We start from the raw sequence: 20,489 nt of genomic DNA, 5'->3' as shown, positions 1-20,489 counted from the left end.
TTCAAATCAACTGAAAAATCTTAAATCATTCAGATCTATAAATTTGAATCAATACCTTTCACATCTTCGAATCAACTGAAAAATCCAGACGCGGATCACATCTATTAAGTTCAATCGATTATTTGATTGAACATCATCGTCATCATCGTCAAAGATCCATAAACATCATCTTCTTCTTCGTAAAACAGAGATATTCGAACTAAGTTTAACAAATCCATAAACATCATCAGCAGAATCTCCAGATCCTCAATGACGAATGATTTTACGAAATTTCTATTAAATCAAATTGATTCGAAAAGTGAAAAATGAATCTGAGAAAACCCTAGAAATGGTTTTCTCTACAGACGAGAGAGAGAGGCAAGAGAGAGAAAGAAAATTGAGAAATGAAAGTGTATCTACTTATTTTATGCTTGTATATATAGAAAAGGGTAATACTGTCATTACATAAATGTCACTTTATTATCAAACCCTTAAATAAAAGTTCTGGGCCTAGAAATATGCAAATGTGAAAGAATGGAGTTGATAATGTAGGATCCATTTAGTGGGGCTTCTATATATTGAACCCAATGCTTGTATAGTGGGGTTCTACTATTTTTCACTATTCGTAATACAATGACTTTTGCAATTAAAAAAATCTTCATTCCTTTAAGAATGAGAAGTAGAACTAATAGTCTTAAAATGACTACCAAATGCATAAACACGTTAAAAATTGAAAAATTAGAAATTGGGGATTTTAAAATCAGATTCATCTTAATAACACGTTATGAAGGTGTTTGAATACCAAATACAGAAATGTTCCAGGGCTATTTGAATTCCAAATGCATAAATCAATCCGAAGTGAACCAAACGAAATCTAATCACCAATGCTACACTTTTATATCACCATATATGCTACAATTTGAATTCACCACCCCTTGATATGCCTCATCTCTCTCCTCTTTCTCTCCTTCTCCTCTTCAGAAAAACCCTAGAAAACCAGTCTTCTCCAATGGCGGCACACTACATTAGAGAGTAAATCCTAGGACTACTTGGGGATAAAAGTTAGATCAAGCGCTAAGGGTTACGGATCTGAGGAAACCGATGGAACATACCGTTATTTTGCAGGGTACTGAAAATTTTTTTTTTCTTCTTTCTTTTCTTTTCTTTCTTCTTATTGTAGTGATTCGATTCAGGTATTCTTTTATTTCATGTTTATATCTAGATTCTTGTCCTCTGATTAGTGATTATGGTGGTTTCATTCCTTTCTATCTATTTTGATTGAGTTTAAGATATAGTGTTATTTGTTATTTAGAAATTTAGATTATTTCTTGTTGCTGCTGCTTCTTGTTGAGTTGGGCGGTGATCTTGATTCTCCCTTTATTTTTCTTTGAGCAGAGGAAATTGGGGTTATTAAAATTGGTTTTAAAAAAAAAATGAATCTCTTTAAGTGAAAATCTTCTTTACAGTTTGTTATCTTGACTATTGATTATGGATCCAGTCTTCTCTTAAGTTAGATTGATAGTTTAGCTTTGTTTGGTCTCCTGTTGAGGTAGATCAAATGCTTTCTTGTCCGTTTTGATCTTCTGATCTTTTTTATATCTCTATTTTTTCTCTTCCTTCTATGTTGCTTGATGTAAGCGAAATGGGGTCCTTAATTTGTAGTTTCAAAAAGTTTTAAGATGGATTCTCTTAAAAGGGAGTCTTGTCTTTGAAGGAAAATGAAAATCTTCATTATTGTTTGTTCTCTAAAATCTCTTGAAGGGTAAAATCCTTTTCGTTTTCTATTAATCTTTCAGGTTGCTTTATGTCTATGAAGTGGGTGTCCTTATCTAACCCTGGTCTCTCTTTATAATAGTCTCTAGACCTTCCTCTATTGGTTCTGAAATAGGTTGCTAAGCGGTGATGTTTCTTAACTTGCTTTATCTTGATGTCTTGTATGCCTTCTGCATTCTCTGGTGGTTTTCTGCTTTGTTGGGTCTTTGTCTTTCTTTCTTCTCATTTTGTTTTCTCCATTCCTTGATGGTTCTTGTGTTGTATGATGATTTTGTCCTTCTCTATCTCTTTTCCCTCCTTCCTTCTTCCCTCTTTGTGTTGTCTCTCGCTGACTCTCTCCTTGGGAGTTTTTTTTTTTTGAAATGGGGATAATCCATTTTTGGGCCTAGCCTCTCCTTATTCCTCTATTTGTCTTGCTTTGAGTGTTTGTATGAGACCTTGTCTTCTATCTTGTTAAGTTTTTAGATCCTCTTATGATTTCCTTTTTGATTGCTGTTTTTGTGTTTAGTTATGCCTTAGAAATAATGGTTCAAATGAAGAATTTACCCTCAGTTTCTAACCCTAGCTCAGCTGATCCGACTAAGCCCCCAGATAAGTCTACCCTTATTACCCTTGACAACACCCTATTCGTTTATAGTTTTTACAGTTTTTGTATTATAGATCCCTTTTAAACTTTCTTTGCTGATCGGCTTTGGTGTTTCCGTTATTCGTATTCCTTAACTTTTGATTTGTAGTTAATAAATCTTTTTCCGAGGTTCATAGTCTCCGAGCAAGGAAAAGCGGCAGGCCAGAATTCCAGTTTGGTTTGGCTATACAGGGGCCTTTTCTTTCACTTTTCTCTTTTGATTTATTTTTGTTTCTTTCATTAATCTCTTGTCCTCTTTAGTATTATTAGGATGCATATAATTCAAGTTCACTAACTTCTGAAATTGTTTAGCCTCCTTTAAATCCTTTAGTTTTACTAAGCACTAAAATATAAGTTGGCTCTAGTTTTACACTTTGTGATTTCATTTGATTCTTTTTGTCTTCTTGAGGTTTTCTGCAACTTCATCCCCTGAATTGTTGAGAGTTGACAGTAGACTAGGCTTATTAATTCTCTCTCACCTAGTACATCTTTATTATCTTTTTAGTTTTTGTAATCTTTAATTGGGTTACTTTAGTTTTCAATTGGTGTTAATTTTAACTTGAGTTATTTTTGGTTACTAGATTTTCCTTTCAACTTGTATTGTGTTTGTGTAATGTTGATGTGTAATTTAACTTAATTTTATGCTTCTTCCATATGAAAATGAAGACTCATGTGAAACAACATGATGCTCAAATCAATACTGGTTGTGTTCCTTATAGTTGTATTTTTTCAAAGATGCAACTCTCATCAAGAAAATCTTCGATTGTGGTGAAGGCTATACCGTCATCCTCAATCATTAAGAAGAGATCTCTTTCCTGTACAGGCCGTTGTGACACTTTTATCAGACTTGTTCGTGATTGAAGGGCTCAGGAATCCGTTTTGATAGTTTTATCGTGAGCAAAGATGATCAAATCATACATTCTGCCGGTACTAGAAGACTACTCATTGGGTACTGATGGAGAACGAATGCTTCCTAGGCTATTGAAGATTTACAAAAGATTTGGTTATCTTTGCAAGTTCAATTTTAGAATTTGTTTTAGGACTCATCGCGTTGTGCTCTTTTCCTTCGTCGGGGTTTTAACCCTTCGGATTTGGGTTTTCCTTGTCAAAGTTTTTAACGAGGCAACATATGCGTGTCCAACACCTTTCGGTGGTTTATTCATTTCTCTTCTATTGTTTGCGTTTTATTTTTTATGTAATTTGTTAGCTATAATACATAGCTATAACTCTATTGTAATCATGGCAACTAACGCCTTAAGTTAGTTTTCTAAGGCATATTCCTATGCACATGCCAAAACATGATATTTGTCATATATGCACCCACTACGGGTATGCCAAACTTCCAAACTCGTATGCCTATATGCCCGGCCTGGCATATAGGCATACACGATAGAGATTCCATCGCTTAATGGTCTTTTCGTCGCTCGTTGGTCAGCCAATCGCCAGCGCTAGTCAAGCTACCGCTCGCTTGTATGATTATCGCTGATTAATTCATCATCCAATGGCTACAACTTTCCACCTCTATAAATATCTAATTTCAAACTCATTTTAACTCACACTAGAATTTCTAAATCTCTATAGAATTTCTCAATCTTTTTCAAATCTAAAACTATCTATATTTTCTTGTGAAATGGATTCACAATCTCAAAGTCAAGGCAAAGCTAAAAAACCCCGAGTCCGTGGTGCAAAATACACCATGGCAGAAGATGAATGTATTTGTCGTAATTATGTTTTTTTACCAAAGATTGTATCAACGGTGCACAACAATATGGTAACACCATGTGGGATAACATATTTAAGAATTATGAAGAACAAACTATGAACATCAATGGTCGTGATGCGAAAGGATTTTCAGAACATTTCATTATAATCAACAAGGAAGTGGCCGCTTATGTTGCATTAATAATGCAAGCTAAGAGAAAAGGCAATGACAGTGGTCAGACTGATGTTGATTTTGAAAGAGAGGTTCGTACAGATTCGCAACGAAGACATGGTAAACAGTTCGCTTTTGAAAGTTGTTATTATATTTTGAAGGGTTGAACAAATATAATCCAAAATACTTGTCAAATAATCAACAAGTACCTGAAAGGTCACCATATAATTCTTCTCCCTCAACACCAAATTCTTCAGCATTTTCTTCATGTCCATCAAATTCTTCACCAGATACCCCAACAAGCTCAGATGCCAACAAAGTTTTCGATAATTATGTTGAGGGTAATACTAAGGTAAAAATTCCAGGGAGGAATGGCGCAAAACTGGCAAAAAAATTAGCTCTAGAAAGAGGGAGTTCCGGAGGATTTATCATGGCGGAGTTTATGGAACATCAAAAGACCGTCGAGAAGTAAAGATCAGTTGATAGGAAATTTCAAAACCGGGAAAGTAAGAAAAGTCGTCTTTCCCAAGAAAAATTTGGGTTTGACTGACAAGCATAACATTCTTCAAGCTAACACTTCAATTATGAGCGCCCAACAAAAACATGTATGGCAAATAGAATTTGACAGGATTCAAGCACAGATTGAAAAGCAAGCTGGATTTACTAACAACCAACCAATGATGATGATGATGGAATTCATGATGAGCATGATGTAATAGTTCCTCTGGATAGTTAATGTATGAGTTTAAGTTGATTAATGTATGAGTTTGAGTTTTAATGTAGCAGTTTAAGTTTCTTTCCAATTAATTAATTAAAAATATTTTTTAATTAAGTTTTGCTTCATTTAATAATAACAATACAACTTAAGAAAAAAAAATAACATAACTTAAATAACCTAAAGATTAAAATTAAATAACTAAAGAAGAAAAAAAAATTATTGTCTTCCATGCTCTGCCCAAAGATTCAATCTCAGATCATCTCTTAATAATTAATCTCAGGTCATACAAATTTCGGTTCTGAATGTAGTTAGTCATTTGACCATAATTCCTTGCAGGGAGGCCTCTTTCTGGTCGAATCTTCGGCCTCAAATCTTCATCTTCTTACTTAATCCAATCTGAATCACGACGGGTTTCCTGAATTACCATGTTATGAAGAATTATGCAAGTGAACATAGTCTTGTGCATTTCACGAGGACTCAACCCACGGTATGGGCCACAAATGATAGCCAACTTCCTCTTCAAAATTCCAAAAGCGCGTTCCACATCCTTCCTCAATGCCATTTGGGCATCGTTAAAATGTCGGTATGAACGGCCCAATGGACCAACAGGAGGCTGACGGTAGCGTTGAGCCAAGGTGGACCATTTTGGGTAGATACCATCCGCAAGATAATAACCATGAGTGTATTGATGGCCGTTGATCATGAAACGGACAGATGGATAAATTCCATACTTCAAATCTTCAAACAGAGGCGACTTGTGCAAAACATTAATATCATTTTGTGAACCCGGAAGACCAAAAAAAGTGTGTCATATCCAACAATCGTAAGAAGCAGAAGCTTAAAGGATAACTGTTGGTTTTGCATAATGACCCTTATATTGACCGGCCTAGTATACATGGCATCCTTGCCATACCCAATGCATACAATCGAGACTACCTAGCATTCTTGGGAATCCTTTGTCCTCATTCTCCCTCAATATTTGTCCAACATCTTCGTCAGTTGGTTTTCGTAAATATGTTGGACCAAAATGATTAATCAATACTTCACGGAACAATGAAAGGTAAGTGTAAGAAGTTGTTTTACCCATACGAAGGTACTCATCATTCGCATCCGCTGGAGTGCCATAACCTAGAATCCTTAAAGACGAAGTAACTTTTTGTTCAGGACTATGACCTTTAATATTCAGTGCATCAAACTGATAATTGAATTGAGGTTCTACTCGACAAAGCTCTTCAATAATCTTTCTCACCAGATGACGAAGCACGCGTAATCGACCTTGAAAATTTTGATCAGAGTACACATAATTTGGAAAAAATAATCGTGCATCAGCTTTTGATGGTAAAATTCCCTCCCTCGATACGTATATCTTCTTGATAATACTTATTTGGGTTCTAGAACTCTTGGTATTTGGCTCGTATGTACAAGCATCAAAATTTCGATTAATTTATTATCTTCAGCTTCCTCATCATCAAGTTCTTGCAACCTCTTACGATACCTTTCTTGCTGTAATCTGAACTGATTCATAATAATATTCTTCTCTTCATTGGATCTCGACATTGATGATTATGAAATCTGAAATTGAGAATATAGGAAAGGAAATTGGTGAAACATCTGTAGAAGTATGGGTGAGTTATCTGGAGAAGTAAAAGGGCGTATATACAGGAACCATTAGGGGTGGGGTGGGGGGGTGAATAGTCATTGCAAAATAACTACTGGTCAATAATCATAATATCGCCAACAATATTATTTAAATCGCTCGAGAGAAAGAACATCGCCAGCGTTACAAACTATATCGCCCAATAAAAACTCAATCGCTTATTGGTTTTCCCATAGTGTCGCAAATGATTTGCAATGCCACCTAGTATGCTAAACACCATTTTTTTGACATGTGTATAGGAATAGGCCTAATGAAACACCAAATAAGAAAGAAAAAAACTTCATATGCCTCGAAGTCATGCAAGTGATGTGCACACAAAAGAAACCCTTGGAAAAAGAGGGGTGAACTCTTCTGAGAACGGTGGGACCAACTGAAATGGTGTTAACCAATCACTGACTGCCACGTAAATTTGAGTATAAGTTGGGTACCCTTTGGCCTTTTTGTTTCTTTGAGCATGTTCTTTGACCTTCTAGTGATTAGGTCCTTCCTTTCCTCTTCAATGCCAAAAACCTAAAGCCTGATTTCTTCATCATAACTGCCCCAAACCCTTTTTATTGCAGCTGATTAAATCGAACCCCCATTAGTTTATTACATAGAAGGACAATGGCCGTTTGAATGAGACAGAGCATGTGTACTTGATGATGAACCAAAAGAAGAAATTTTGCAGAAGAAATTTTGCAGAGAACAGATGGGGGTTCTTAATAAAAATCTCTATTTTCCACCTTCCTACTTTACTCTCTCCAATCCAAACCCCACATCCGGGAAATGGTGAACCCCACATGTACCTGAATGTGATTCAAATTCTAAATACGTGGTGTAGATTGGGGAGGTGGAGGATAGGAAGGTGAATAGCCGCTTTATTTACTTTCAAAATTATCTTACCAGAAGAAGAAAAACAAGGTACTACTTTCTCTTCTTTACTTTCAGACCAATTTTGTTTCATCTGGGCTTCTAAGAAAAAGGGGTTTACTTTGTTCGTGAAAAGGGGGTTTATTTTATTCATTACTTTCTAAACTAAAGGAGGGATTTTTCTTTTGAGCAGTGATATCTTGTTACTTTTTGGGCTTCTACAAGGAAAAGGGGTTCTCATTTGAGCAGAAACAGAGATATTTTTTTGTTTTGGAGGGATTATCTAAAGTTAGGTTTTGATCAGAAACGATGATGAGAACAAGAAGAAATGTGGTCAGCTCCCATGGTAATACCTTATTCTACTAATCTCTACATTATCTGATATGTTTTTTGTTTTGATTTTTTGGTAATGCTTGATTTTGATTCTTTGAGATTGTGAAATTGTTTACAGCAAAGAGCTGTGAGGCTTGTGAAAGCAATGGTTGTGGTTCAGCTAAGCGGAAACGAGGCAGATCCAAGGAAGGGTCTGTTACTCAGGGTAATGTATTTGATAAGCTGTGTTGATTTTGGTGAATTCCACCCTCTCCATAAAATGGCATTTCTCCCTTTATCTTTGTATGAGATGGTTCTTTTGCTGCTTTCTAATTGATGTTGATTTTGTATTATTCTCTCTAGGTCCATCAAGCGTTCCAGCAAAATCTGATACTACCAGGAGTTCGGTTCAGCGAAAGCCGAGAAAGCCTACAAAGAATGGAAAAGATGCCAATGCACATGCTTCTCCAAGTAACTTACTCTACTCTCTTTGTAGAATTGGGTTTCTCCGTGTTTGTATGAGATGCCTTTGCTGCTTTCTGACTGATGTTCCATGTTAATTATTTCTTATCTTTTCTGTTTGTCCCATACTACCAAGGCTATTCCTGATCATTGGGTTTGTGAATTTGTAGAAAAAGCTTCCAAATCTAATAAGATCTCTAAGAACAAAGATGATTGTGTGAAGAAAAACTTTGTGCGTGCCAATCCAAGTTACCTTAACACTCTTGGAAATGCTCATTCTGAGTGGTGTTTTGGTGCAATAGCTGAGCTTGTTGACAATTCCAGGGATGCCAAGGCAACCGAGTACGTAATCGATCTTCTTTTTAACTATCTTTGTTGTTTCTACAGCTACCTAATTCTAGACTCCTACACTGTAGTGATTTAGATTTAGTTTGTATAGCTACCCCATTAGTTATGTATTTAATAATAAGTAGTACTTGCTTTCCTGGGAAAACTTACATTGTGTTGTGTATTCTGCGCAGGATTAAGATATCAGTGGAACTCCAATATTCAAAAACACATGACAAGGACATTCCAATGTTGTCAATCATTGATGATGGTCATGGTATGGCTCATGAGGATTTAATCGCGATGCTATCATTTGGGTGCAAAAAACCTGTTGTAAGTGACTTGGATCGTATTGCAAAATTCGGCATAGGATTTAAGGTATGTAGCTTTCATGTTGTTAATGAACTGTTTTAATGTATTATCTTTATAATTGTGTGGGGCTTTGGTAACACTAGCCTTGTATGTTCAGTAAAAAACTTTTGTTTGTCAATGAAAGAGGTCCACCTGTTTATACATGTCAAATTTTTGTGCTCTTCATGGTTACTCCATTCTGTTGAATTTAATTTCACATTGGACCAACTTTAACTGAAGTGCATGTTTATTTCGAAGTGGGTGAATGTTTGATGAATGATTCCATTAGATTTTTAGTTGACGTTGGTCACTCACATATAAAGGGTGCACTTCAACTTTTTTTTTTGTAAAACACAGCTGTTCATAGAGATAATATAACTCCTTTGTGCTGATTTCCTAATGTTTTTCCTAGGCGGGAGCTATGAAACTTGGCCGTGACGTGATTGTACTTACGCAAACTGCTGAGACAAGATCCGTAGCGTTTCTCTCTCAATCTTCAAATGAAGGAAAAGATGTGAGTTTGTAACCAAGCAACTCTTGCAATCTCTAGTTTTTTTGTTTTGGTTTAGTAAACTAACCAGTTCAATGTTACTGTAGAACCTAGAACTACCGGTTGTTTCTTACTGAAGACATGGCATATACATGGATGAGGACAGAAGTGTTCACTCCGAAGAGACTATTGCATACAATCTTACATCTATCAAGGAATTTTCACCATTTAACGAATATTTTATTGGTGAAAAGTTGGGCTTATTTGGTGCAGAAGGCCAAGGAACTCAAATTTACATATGGAATTTGGAGGAGTGGGGATCAGAATGTCATCTTGAGTGGACAAAATATAACGATGATGGGGACTCTAGCGAAGAAGGTGACATACTGATTCGTTCTAGAAGGGCAAGAAAACGTCCTGGACAGTTCAGCAAACAGGTTGGTTAGTCATACTTGCATTTCGTTTTGTTTCAATGTTGATGGTAATCAAGTTATTTATGTTATTAATTGATAGTGTTGTTGCTAATTATCTCAGGTTCCATTAGAATACTCACTGCGGTCATATCTTGAGGTCATCTTCTTGAATCCACGAATGAAGATATATGTTCAAGGTTCACTGGTGAGTACCTATTTCATATCGTCATTTTGTATGTTCTTACAACTTTCATGCAGTGATCTGAGATATCTTATTTGCTTACTTGATGGAAAGTTAAGGTTAAAAGTTTCCATTGGAAAAATCCCTGAATGAGACCAAGATCATAAGGGGTGATATCATGGGAAAACCTATACAGCTCATTCTTGGCCGCCGTCAGAAGAACGGGAGTTGATGAATGGTGGAATGTTTTTGTACTGGCGTGGGCGATTAATTGAGGTGAGCTATTGTTGCATATCATGGTAACTTTTTAGTTCTCATCTGTATCATGCCTTGGCACGCCCTTAGTTTATTATGCCTCTGACAAATTTTGAACCTTATGACTTTCTTTTATATCAAAATTTCTTTGAACAAATCTTTTGTATTACGGTTTTTGTGAAATGAGATTTTGTGCTTTATTGAATTAGTATTTCCTGTTTCTTCAAAAACATAAGGAAAATTTTCCATTGCTTGTGTATGAAAATGCGTGTGACACTACCTGATCCTTCGTGTAATTATTCTGCTCTCTTCCTTAGGCTTACAAGAGAGTCGGAGGTATGATGCATACTTCTGATGTGGATCGAGGAGTAATTGGTGTTGCAGATGTTACCGAAGTAATGGTACGGTACTGATTCTTAATTCTTTGCATAGCAGTTTATTACCTTCTCAGTTTCTTAAATATCACAATGGTGCTATGTGTATTTTCTCAACTAAAGACGGACGACTTTCAAGGCCACTGACTCGTGTTCTAAAGTTTAACTTCTTTTTCTTCGGCGCGACGGGAATCATGATTTGATAAAAACCACCAAGCAAGGTTTCCCGGAATCCCCAGCATATACAATGTTGGAGGACTGGTTGGGTGACAGAACAGATGAGTATTGGGATGAACATTTTGAACAACTTAGAGAAAAGAAGGTAACCTGTTTTGGTTTGTCAAATTGTTTATGCAGAAAATGTTTATTTGCTTATGTGCTAATCCCTTCATGCTGTTTCACTTGTATGACTTTGACTCATCCAGGGAAAGAAGAAAGCAGAATATAAACCAGATAATGAATGGGTTCAGTGCGAAGAATGCAGAAAGTGGAGGATACTGACAACCGATTACAGGACTGAATCGCCATCCCAAAAATGGTACAGTATTATACACTCATGTACGCCTTCCTTCTAACTTTCCATATTAGCTCTCGCAGAAGAAACTCATTACATGTGTTTTGTTCAATGTAGGTACTCCTGCGACATGCCACCTCTTAGGGGAGATTGTGAAACTCCTGAAGATGAATTTGTCCCTGGAGTGTGCTTCGAGTATTGAGTAGAAATGTGTTTTAGGTCCAATTTGGAAAACTATCTTTTTGTGCAAGATATGTTGTAATGGCTTCCAAAGCCTTAATCTGTAAGATAAATATTCTGGCTTCGAAAACTCATAGATGACGCCTGTTCTGATATTTATGTCAACTTTTATTAAATTGTCATTCTGTATTTTCTCCTCGCAACGCCAAACATCCCCTGAGTTTATTTCACGACCATAATAGCAACAATATAGACCTTGATTGGTTGCAACTTGCAACACCCTCCCTTGGGCAATGTGTAACTGGTATAATGCTTCTTTTATTCCTTGCAACAACAATATAATAAACCTTGATAAAGGTGACAAATGAATTGAATATAGCCGTTACTCCTACTCATGTAATTTCAAAGAGAAATCATTCAAATTTGCTGAGATGCCCATTTCTTCTTCTGGGTAAGTAAGTACAATGAAAGCTAAAAAAAATTCAAATTTTCTTACTAGAAGAGGAAATGGGGACGAATTCCTCTTTTCTTTTATAACTCTCTTTCCTCCCCCTATCTCTTAATTTATTCTTCATTTTCTCTGTTAGGCTCTTCACTCTTCTGTGTTCTCTCTTAAATCACTTTAGAACTTTTCTCATTGTCTCTTGTAAGCATGGTGAACAAAAGAAAGAAGAACTTGGTTTCTCCTGATGGTAAAAAATTGTTCTTCTACAGATCTTTCTATGTGTTTGTTTCTGTCTAAAATTGTTTAAGAATCTTAGGTCTTTTCTTGTGTTTGTGACTATGCAGCAGGTGGATCAACATCCGGGAGTCCAAAGAGAAAAGGTGTCTGCAAAAATTATGTACATGCTTGTCCAGCTTACCTTGAAACCCTTGGCCAGACACATTGTGGCTGGACTTTTGGTGCAATTGCTGAAATTGTTGACAACTCCAAGGATGCCAGAGCAACCAAGTATGTCATTTTTACTCACAAATGATCCTTTAGGTTGTACTTTTGGGGTTTCTGGTACTAATAGATTTTGGGTTTTACTTTACAGATTGGATATTTTAGTTGAGCATCATCATTCAGAAATGCATGGGGAAAGGATTCCTATGCTAGCACTAATTGATGATGGACATGGAATGTCACATGATGAATTGCTTGTCATGCTCTCTCTTGGAAACAAAAAGTTCCATCAAGACGATAGAGAGCGAATTGGAAAATATGGGGTTGGTTTCAGGGTATTTTGGTATTCTGATGCTTGTTTCTTCTAAGTGTTCATTTCTTGCTTTTGGTTCTAAAAGGGTGTGGTGGTAGCTTCAGTTCTTTAATGCTCCATGGGCTTTTCATTTTATACGTTGCACTGATTTTGGTTACCAAAATTTGCAGACTGGGGCTATGAAACTGGGGCGCGATGTCATTGTTCTTACGCAGACTACTGAATCACGATCCGTGGCATTCCTTTCACAGACTTGCAATGAAAGCAACAAAGATGATGTGAGCTATTATCATTGCCTGCAAAATTTGATTGTTATTTTGTTTCCCTTTAATAAATCTGTCTACTTCAATTGGTTTTAGGACTCAGAGGCAGAGTTAGAGCTGCCGATTGTTACCTATCATAGAATCGCTTCTGTTATGGAATTGGATACCGATGTTCAGTCAGAACAGACGTCCGAGTACAATCTAGACATTATGAAGAGGTTTTCACCATTCAATGAATATTTCATTGGTGGAAAGTTTGCACTGTTTGGTGAAAATGGGCAGGGGACGCAAGTTTATATCTGGAATTTAGAAAAGAGTGGCTCAGATTTCAGTTTGGAATGGCAGAGAAGTAATAATGGAGACGTCAATGGCGACGATATAGTGATTCGTTCAAGAAGAACAAGGCAGCGTCCGGGTCCATTATCCCAAAGGGTAGGTATTTCTTTACTTGTTCTATGATTAAGATTCAATGTTGGTTAACTACTGTAACTTGAATTGCCTTTGTATGTGATTATTGCAGGTGCCTTTGGATTATTCGCTTCGGGCATACCTTGAAGTTATCTTCATAGACCCACGCATGGAGATATTCATTCAAGGTTCATTGGTATATAAGAATGCTTGTGTTTTCAATTCTTTTTATGTGTGTGCATGATTCATACACTCATCTTATCCATGTGTTTCAAAAATGGATTATAAGGTTAAAAGTCGACTAGTGGCGAAATCTTTGGATAAAACCAAGATCATTGATGGTAATATACCGGGGAAGCCTGTTCAGCTTATCCTTGGCCATTGCAAGCAAGAATGGGAACGGATGAATAGCGGGATATTTCTTTATTGGCACGGTCGTTTAATTGAGGTGAGTTGGTAGTCCATTTGTTCTCTGGATGTGCAATTGACTTATTGGATACCTTATACCAAACTGGACTGGAGATGCAACCATTGAAATGCAAAAATTTACATACTGTTGTCTTGTCTTGGTCTTTGGTTTAATCAAAACATGAACTTTTACAAGGCTTACAAGAGAGTTGGAGGCATGATTCAGCACCCGGAGAACAGCCGCGGTGTAATTGGAGTTGTGGATGTGACTGATGTAATGGTAAGTAGTTTCAAATTGTCCTTGATGGTCTTAGATGCAGTATCTGTAACATTGACTTAAACGTCTGTATTTCTTACCTACTGCATTTTGACTTTGGAGTATGGTCTTAGATGCAATTACTGAACTTTTTTCCTTCCATTTATTTCTCTTCAGCGTGTCGGTGACCGTGATATGGTAAACAATACCAAGCAAACATTCCAAGAATGTGAAGCGTATGCAGAGTTGGAGGACTGGTTAGGTGGCATGCTAGATATGTACTGCAGAGAAAATTCTGAAGGTGGTGGCTCCAGTGCAAATTCGGAAGACCACATGTCAGATTTAATATACCTACGAGTCCAAAACAACCTGCTGCAAAGAAATCGTTGAATTCTGCAGGAAGGAACACTACAAGTACTAGTACCGTGAGGACGCAAGGATCTGAAGATGACTCCAGTGCAACTTCGGAAAGACCTCATGTGGTACATAATATACCCGAGGTTCCCAAGGCCGAGAGGGGACGTCCAAAACTAACAGCTGCACAGAAAGCCTCCAACTATGCAACAAGGAACTCTACAAGCACTATCAATATGGGTCTGCAAAGATGTGAAGCTAATTTGGGATTTCGAAAAAGGTTCACCAGGTCGAGTCTATTATGTCCACCAACGCCCAAAGTAACATTTGTTCTTCCGGAAGAAATGCAGTAGGGTTTGATCTTCTGTTGTGCCTCATGAGCACATTCACTTAATCTGTTTGTTTTTTGAGTCAATATTGTTTTTTGTTTTGCATCAACGATCGGAACTACTTAGTCTAAGATCGAATGAGAATTGACTGTTTCTGGAGAAATATAATGTATTTTGTGTGTTGTTGTCATCTTGCAAAAAAGAATGTGAGTTGGCCAAGTGAAAAGAAAACCTTATGACAGGACTTTCTCTTGCAAAAAATGCGACTTTAGCCCGCTTTCAGCAGCTGATTTCAGTGCAGCTCACTTGTGATATCAACGATATTTGCTGAAGGTGATGTTCCGTTTCAACTGTTAGTTAGTTGATCATCTTTTCAGTTTAGGCATGTAAACTGCTGTACAGAATCTGCAACAGACACCAGCACTCACTGATGGTTGGACTGTTTAGGGAAGACGTTAGAAGGCCCAAATTTTACTCAAGCCCACCTAGCCAAATCCCAATAACAGGCCTGGGAAATCTCTGCCGAACAAATAACGTTACACGAAATGCCTCCAGTGAGCTGGTAGTCATATAGAGACGGAATTACCTATGGATAACTGAGGGCATTTCCTATCCTGCTCAATTGGCTTTTAAAGCCTATTTTATCTTTTTTTTTTACAAAAAATAAATAAAAAAACTTATAAATTTCACTTTTTATTCATCGTTTGCTCGTTACATTGAGATTGTTACATTGAGATTTTTTTCTACCTCGTTTCTAAAGTTCATATGGCCCCGACTTTACGCGAGAGAAACCGGTTTTATTTTCTTCTTGTTTTTTCTGGTACAAACAGTTTTTAAAAATATTTGAATGTCTTTTCAGAAATTATTTTCGGACTTTATTTAGTCTGAAAGTCAGAAATTAGCTTACAAACATAAGAAGGAGCTGTAGAGACAAAAAAAAAAATCATTTTTTGCGGAACAAATTATTTATGTTCCTCACTTTTGGGATCGAATTATCCTTTTTACAACGAAAAAAATGAGAACCAGAGGCATTTTGGGTAACGGTGTTTGGGACTGAAATCTTGCGGCCAACTTTTTGGAAGGATCCATAGATGATATCATCTACGTAGATTTGAGCAATCAATACATCCTTTCCATTTCATTTAGTGAACTGAATTTTATCTGCTCCGCCTCTTGAAAAGGGAAGTTGTTAGCTTTTCGTACCAATCTTTTGGTGCTTGATTCAATCCATGTAATGTGTTATTAAGTTTGAAGACATAATCTGGATTTTCTGACTTTCAAATCCTTTAGGTTAAGGGACATAAACATCTTCCTAAGGGTTCCATGTAAGGACGCAGATTTAATGTCCAGTTGAAAAAGCTTGATCTTGAGAATACAAGCATAAGTTGTAAGCAGTCCAATAGACTCAAGGCGAGGTACAAGAGAAAATGTCTCATCAAAGTCAATTACTTTAATTTGAGAGTACCCTTGAGAGACAAGTCTAGCTTTGTTTCGGACAACAATGCCAAATTCATATGACTTCTTCTTAAACATATCAACTGTGTACCTACAATGTTAATATTATTAGGAAAAGGAATAAGTTTCCAAACGTCTTGTCTCTTGAATTGATTTAACCCAAGTTGGATCGTTTAGAGCTTCATCAATATTTTTTGGTTCAATATTTGACAAGTAACACGTGTAATTACAAAGGTTATGTGCCTGACTTCTTGTTTGAACATCTTTAGTGTTAGTTTTTCCCAATGATGTCATAGGTTGAATGGCGTTGTTTAACCCATTTTGGAGGCTTATGAGGAGTTTGTTCAATATATGAACACCTTCGTCAGGGGTTTTCTCCTCATCACTCTCAGGATCAATAATAGTTGGAACAATTTTTGTTGATGGTGATGTATGTTCGAGTTTCTACTGATTCAGCAGGAGAAAACTCAGCAAGAATTGTATAATTTTCACGGAAATCACTAAAGTCATCAATAATAACATTCATTGATTCGATAATGACTTTGGTTTGTAGATTATGGACTCTAGAACCTCGGTTATCAAAAGCATAACCTAAAAAAATTCCTTCGTTACTTTTGGAATCAAACTTTTTCTTTTGCTCTTTATCCTCAAGGATGTAGCACTTATTTCCAAAGACACGGAGATAATTAAACTATGATTTTTTCCATACCATAACTCGTATGAAGTATTAACAGTTCGTGATCTTAAATAGACATGGTCAATCAAGTAGCATGTTGTAAAAAAAGTTCCTCCCAAAAATCTTAAAGACAATTTTTTATATGAGTATTACCATAGCTATTTCTTAAATATGCGTGTTCTTTGTTTCTGCAACTCCATTAGCTTGTGGAGTAATCAATGGTGCCTAGTGTTGAATTATTCATGTTTTTCACAAAACTCAAAAACTTTACTGTTATTAAATTATGTTCTACGATCGCAATAACAAAAAAAAAAAAAAAAAAAGCTTGTGACCTTGTTCATCCCAGATTTTATCCGCAATAATCTTAAATTTGTCCAAGGTGTCATTCTTATGTTCTAAGAAGGGAACCCGGGTGAATCAGGTGTAATCATCAACCCGTTGCTTGTTGGATTGTATCAGACAGATCTATATGAGTTAAATCAAGAAGAGCTTTGGTGACAATATCTTGGGATGATTTGTATGGAAAGTCTTTCTTATTTAACCTTTTTACAATCACGGTCGACTTTAAAATTTATTTTGGGTACTCCCCTCACAAGTTCTTTATTAATAATCTTACCAAGTAACTGATAGCCCATAGTTGATGCATCCAAAACGTTTCATTCCATAAATGTGTGATCCATCTTAATCAATACAGAATATCTAAAAGATAGCAAAAAAAAATCTCCACGAATGCCATGAAAATTAATTTTCTCGAGGAGTCTTCAACATCACATCCTTCATTACTGAAGACGACTTTATGAATTTCAGGTACTCCGGGTAGCTTGATTGTCTCATTTTATTGATTAAGCAACAAATCCCGTCTCCAAAAGTTACATGACCTCCTTAGTAGTCATCAACATTCACGAACCAAGGGAAATCTCCTGTCATGTTTCGAATATATCCAAACTTTTCACAATCAGTAGCACATATCAACAGTAAGATCCAATACCTGGTATGCATACAAGTTTAGCTTGGACGATCTCAAAAATCAATATCCAAGTAATAACCTAGTATGTTACAGAACGATATCCAATAAGAACAAGTCTTGTAATCTTTCTTTCAAGATACGAATTCTCAAGAATAAATCTTGTAGGGTCTATACAATCTTTTAGACTTCAAAACTGTTTAGGAACGTACTACTTGTTATAAAAATAAACAATATAATATGGAAAAGAAATAACATAAGAAACTAGAAATTTTGTTAATGAGGAAACTGCAAAGCAGAAAAACCTCGGGTCCCATTCCAGAACTTGAACACCATTTTGTATTAAGCTGCTACAGATACTATCATACTATAAGACTTCTGATTAGAAAGTTTAAGACCGAATCAACCCTACAAGCAATTCATCTTCAGTTGTGTTCCTTTACGTCTCTTGGATATACAAGACCCACGATTCCCCGAGTTAACGTCCTTTGCAGACCTAGGAGTTGGTTCAACTTAAGTGAAGACTTTAATGACTATTCTGCCTCTAACAGAAAGCCTCATTTATTTCTTTCAGAAAGATATTAAATCAAAGTATATAAATCTATATGCTTACGAGGGGTCCTCAATAAAATAAGATATCAAGCAAACTCAAGATTAGGTTGAACTTGTTCTCTTCAAAAGTTAGAGGATGCCTAATCAATTTTACGTTATAAAAAACATGAATGATTTAGATATCTATCTTGTGGAATCACAAAGTTTTGAAGTGAAGAGTACTTTGTGAGTAATGTCTATCTTGTTCATGATCTATAGTTCAGAAACTATATCAATCAGTAAGAACAAAATTCAGATATCAAAGAACTATCAGGTAAACGACAGTATGACTAGTCTTCATGACTCTCTTAGTGAAGTCTTTCAAAGTTGTAATATAATATAGTTTCACCATAGGATCCTAGGTTTTTAGAGGTCGAATCTATCTGCAATTAGGACACAGAAGTGTCGAGATTGAGATTCTAGTTTGCAGGAAGTCATCTATTTATATTTATGAATAGAACTTGGAAGCTTACAAACAAATCTAGGTTCATGAACTAGTTTCCATGTTCACGATTTTCTTTTGTCATCAAGCAAGCTAAACTTCTCAGCATAGATTGTTCATGTGAGCTTGTGAGAAATTTTCTTTGAATGACAAAGAAAAATTGTGCAACGTAGATTAGTCGAAATAGACATAACGCACCAAGTGGTTAACCAAGGACCAAAGGTTACATATTTTAAGATCGACAAGCATAAATTATCACAAATCCAATATTAGTTTGAACAAATAGTAACTCATTAATTAGCCTTTTGTGTTTGAAAAGTTCGCGAACTGTCCAAAATGATTTGTGTACTTGAATATAAAAAGGTATTCAAGAAACTTTCAAAATAAACTAGTTCGCGAACTGCATAAATCAGTTCGTGTACTATTGAAATAAAAAAAAATCCAAGAAAATATCAAAATCGACCAGTTCGCAAACTGACGAAACCAGTTCGTTTAAGCGAGTTAATTGACATTTATTTATCAAGTTTTTTTATTTATAAGTTTAAGTTAATGAATCTACAAAATCAGTTTGTGAACATAAAAAAATAAATTGATTTCTCCTTACTAACTTATATAGATAAATAATATATTTTGAACAAAGAATTGCTTTCAATCTATTGTGCAACAACTTCTCTATTGCTTGAACTTCTTGTTTGAAATCGTTCATTATAATACTAGATTCATAAAATATGTATCAGTATATAGAACTAGTTTCCATTGTCGTCGTTGTCCTTCAGTCTTCAATCTTCAACGTTGATTGGTGAATTCTAATACTCAACTACCATGCTTTATTCCAAGTCCGAGACTGGCTCTAATAGGCTATAAATCAAGATATAGTTTTGATCAACCAAATATGACTATAAGTTTGTTATACCGTAACTTATGAGTTTGACCGTGCGATGCTCTAACATTTTCCCTCCTACAAATATTTATCCACATCTAATTTATTTTTTTATTTGGTTAATTTATTTTGTTTAACACATGCATGAAACACATTTTTATTAGTATACAAACTAAATAGTTTGCATTGTTTCCTTCCTCAATCTAATCTCATTCAAAACAAAAAGATATTTTCCGCCGGAGTTGGTAGTATTTCGGTGTAACCTAGTTCAGAAAATGGAAAATCAACAACAACAAGGGACACCGTCAAATTGGTCAATGCCTCCTCCAAATGCACTAAGATTATATTCCTTCGCAAATCATGAGGGTCGTTATAGTGCTATTTTAAGAGATTATGTTCGGAGCCTTTACATGTTTATACCGGATCTGTGCTAGAGAAACTTCAATCTAGTTCAAGCAAATGTCGGGAGCTATATTAGGTATAAGCCTTTTCATTCAATACAGGCAACGCAATCCAACATTATGAATGGATCAAGTTCTAGTTTATAACAAATCAGATACTGACATTGGCACTTCTTAGTATATTTTACTTTGAAATGTAATCAAGAAAACTTTGAAAACTTATTAGTGTATATTTTACTTCGGCTACAAATCTGCCGACCAACGTAATCAGGCAGCACGAGGCTAGCACACAATGATCGTACTTTGGGTTTTGGTGATGAGCTGTCACAAAATCTCTTTCCCCTAGTTCAGGCGGATAAGAATACCGGATAATTTTGTCCTCCAAGGAAGATTCATCCTCAACCAAATATAGGTAAACCAATAGGTGCATCTTGACACTGGCCACGGTGAACCAGTGAGTCATATAACTATGAATTTAGTGTCTTATTCTGCATAATATTGAGTGTGACATCACTTTTGGTTCGATATAT

At 35.9% G+C, this 20,489-nt stretch overlaps 1 protein-coding gene, 1 long non-coding RNA gene and 1 pseudogene across 2 annotated transcripts; all 3 read left to right on the top strand.

Annotated features, from left to right (window-relative positions):
* Positions 1–681: 681 nt before the first annotated feature.
* On the top strand, positions 682–3,535 carry LOC113288374. The gene is made up of 2 exons (XR_003330592.1): positions 682–1,105; positions 3,044–3,535. It is a non-coding gene; the product is annotated as an uncharacterized LOC113288374 (long non-coding RNA).
* Positions 3,536–7,123: 3,588 nt separating this feature from the next.
* LOC113285860 lies at positions 7,124–11,515 on the top strand (annotated as a pseudogene).
* Positions 11,516–11,891: 376 nt separating this feature from the next.
* LOC113285859 (MORC family CW-type zinc finger protein 3-like) lies at positions 11,892–14,505 on the top strand. Its single transcript, XM_026534602.1, has 9 exons — positions 11,892–12,025; positions 12,123–12,285; positions 12,371–12,554; positions 12,703–12,810; positions 12,892–13,227; positions 13,316–13,399; positions 13,493–13,651; positions 13,808–13,891; positions 14,045–14,505. The coding sequence occupies exons 1-9, from the start codon at positions 11,986–11,988 to the stop codon at positions 14,255–14,257; spliced, it is 1,371 nt and encodes a 456-aa protein (XP_026390387.1). The 5' UTR covers positions 11,892–11,985; the 3' UTR covers positions 14,258–14,505.
* Positions 14,506–20,489: the final 5,984 nt, after the last annotated feature.

The sequence above is a fragment of the Papaver somniferum genome, chromosome 6 (genome assembly GCF_003573695.1).
Source record: "Papaver somniferum cultivar HN1 chromosome 6, ASM357369v1, whole genome shotgun sequence".
NCBI classification, from domain to species: domain Eukaryota; kingdom Viridiplantae; phylum Streptophyta; class Magnoliopsida; order Ranunculales; family Papaveraceae; genus Papaver; species Papaver somniferum.
Note: the sequence above shows the minus strand (reverse complement) of the source record. Positions and strands in the feature narration are given on the sequence as shown.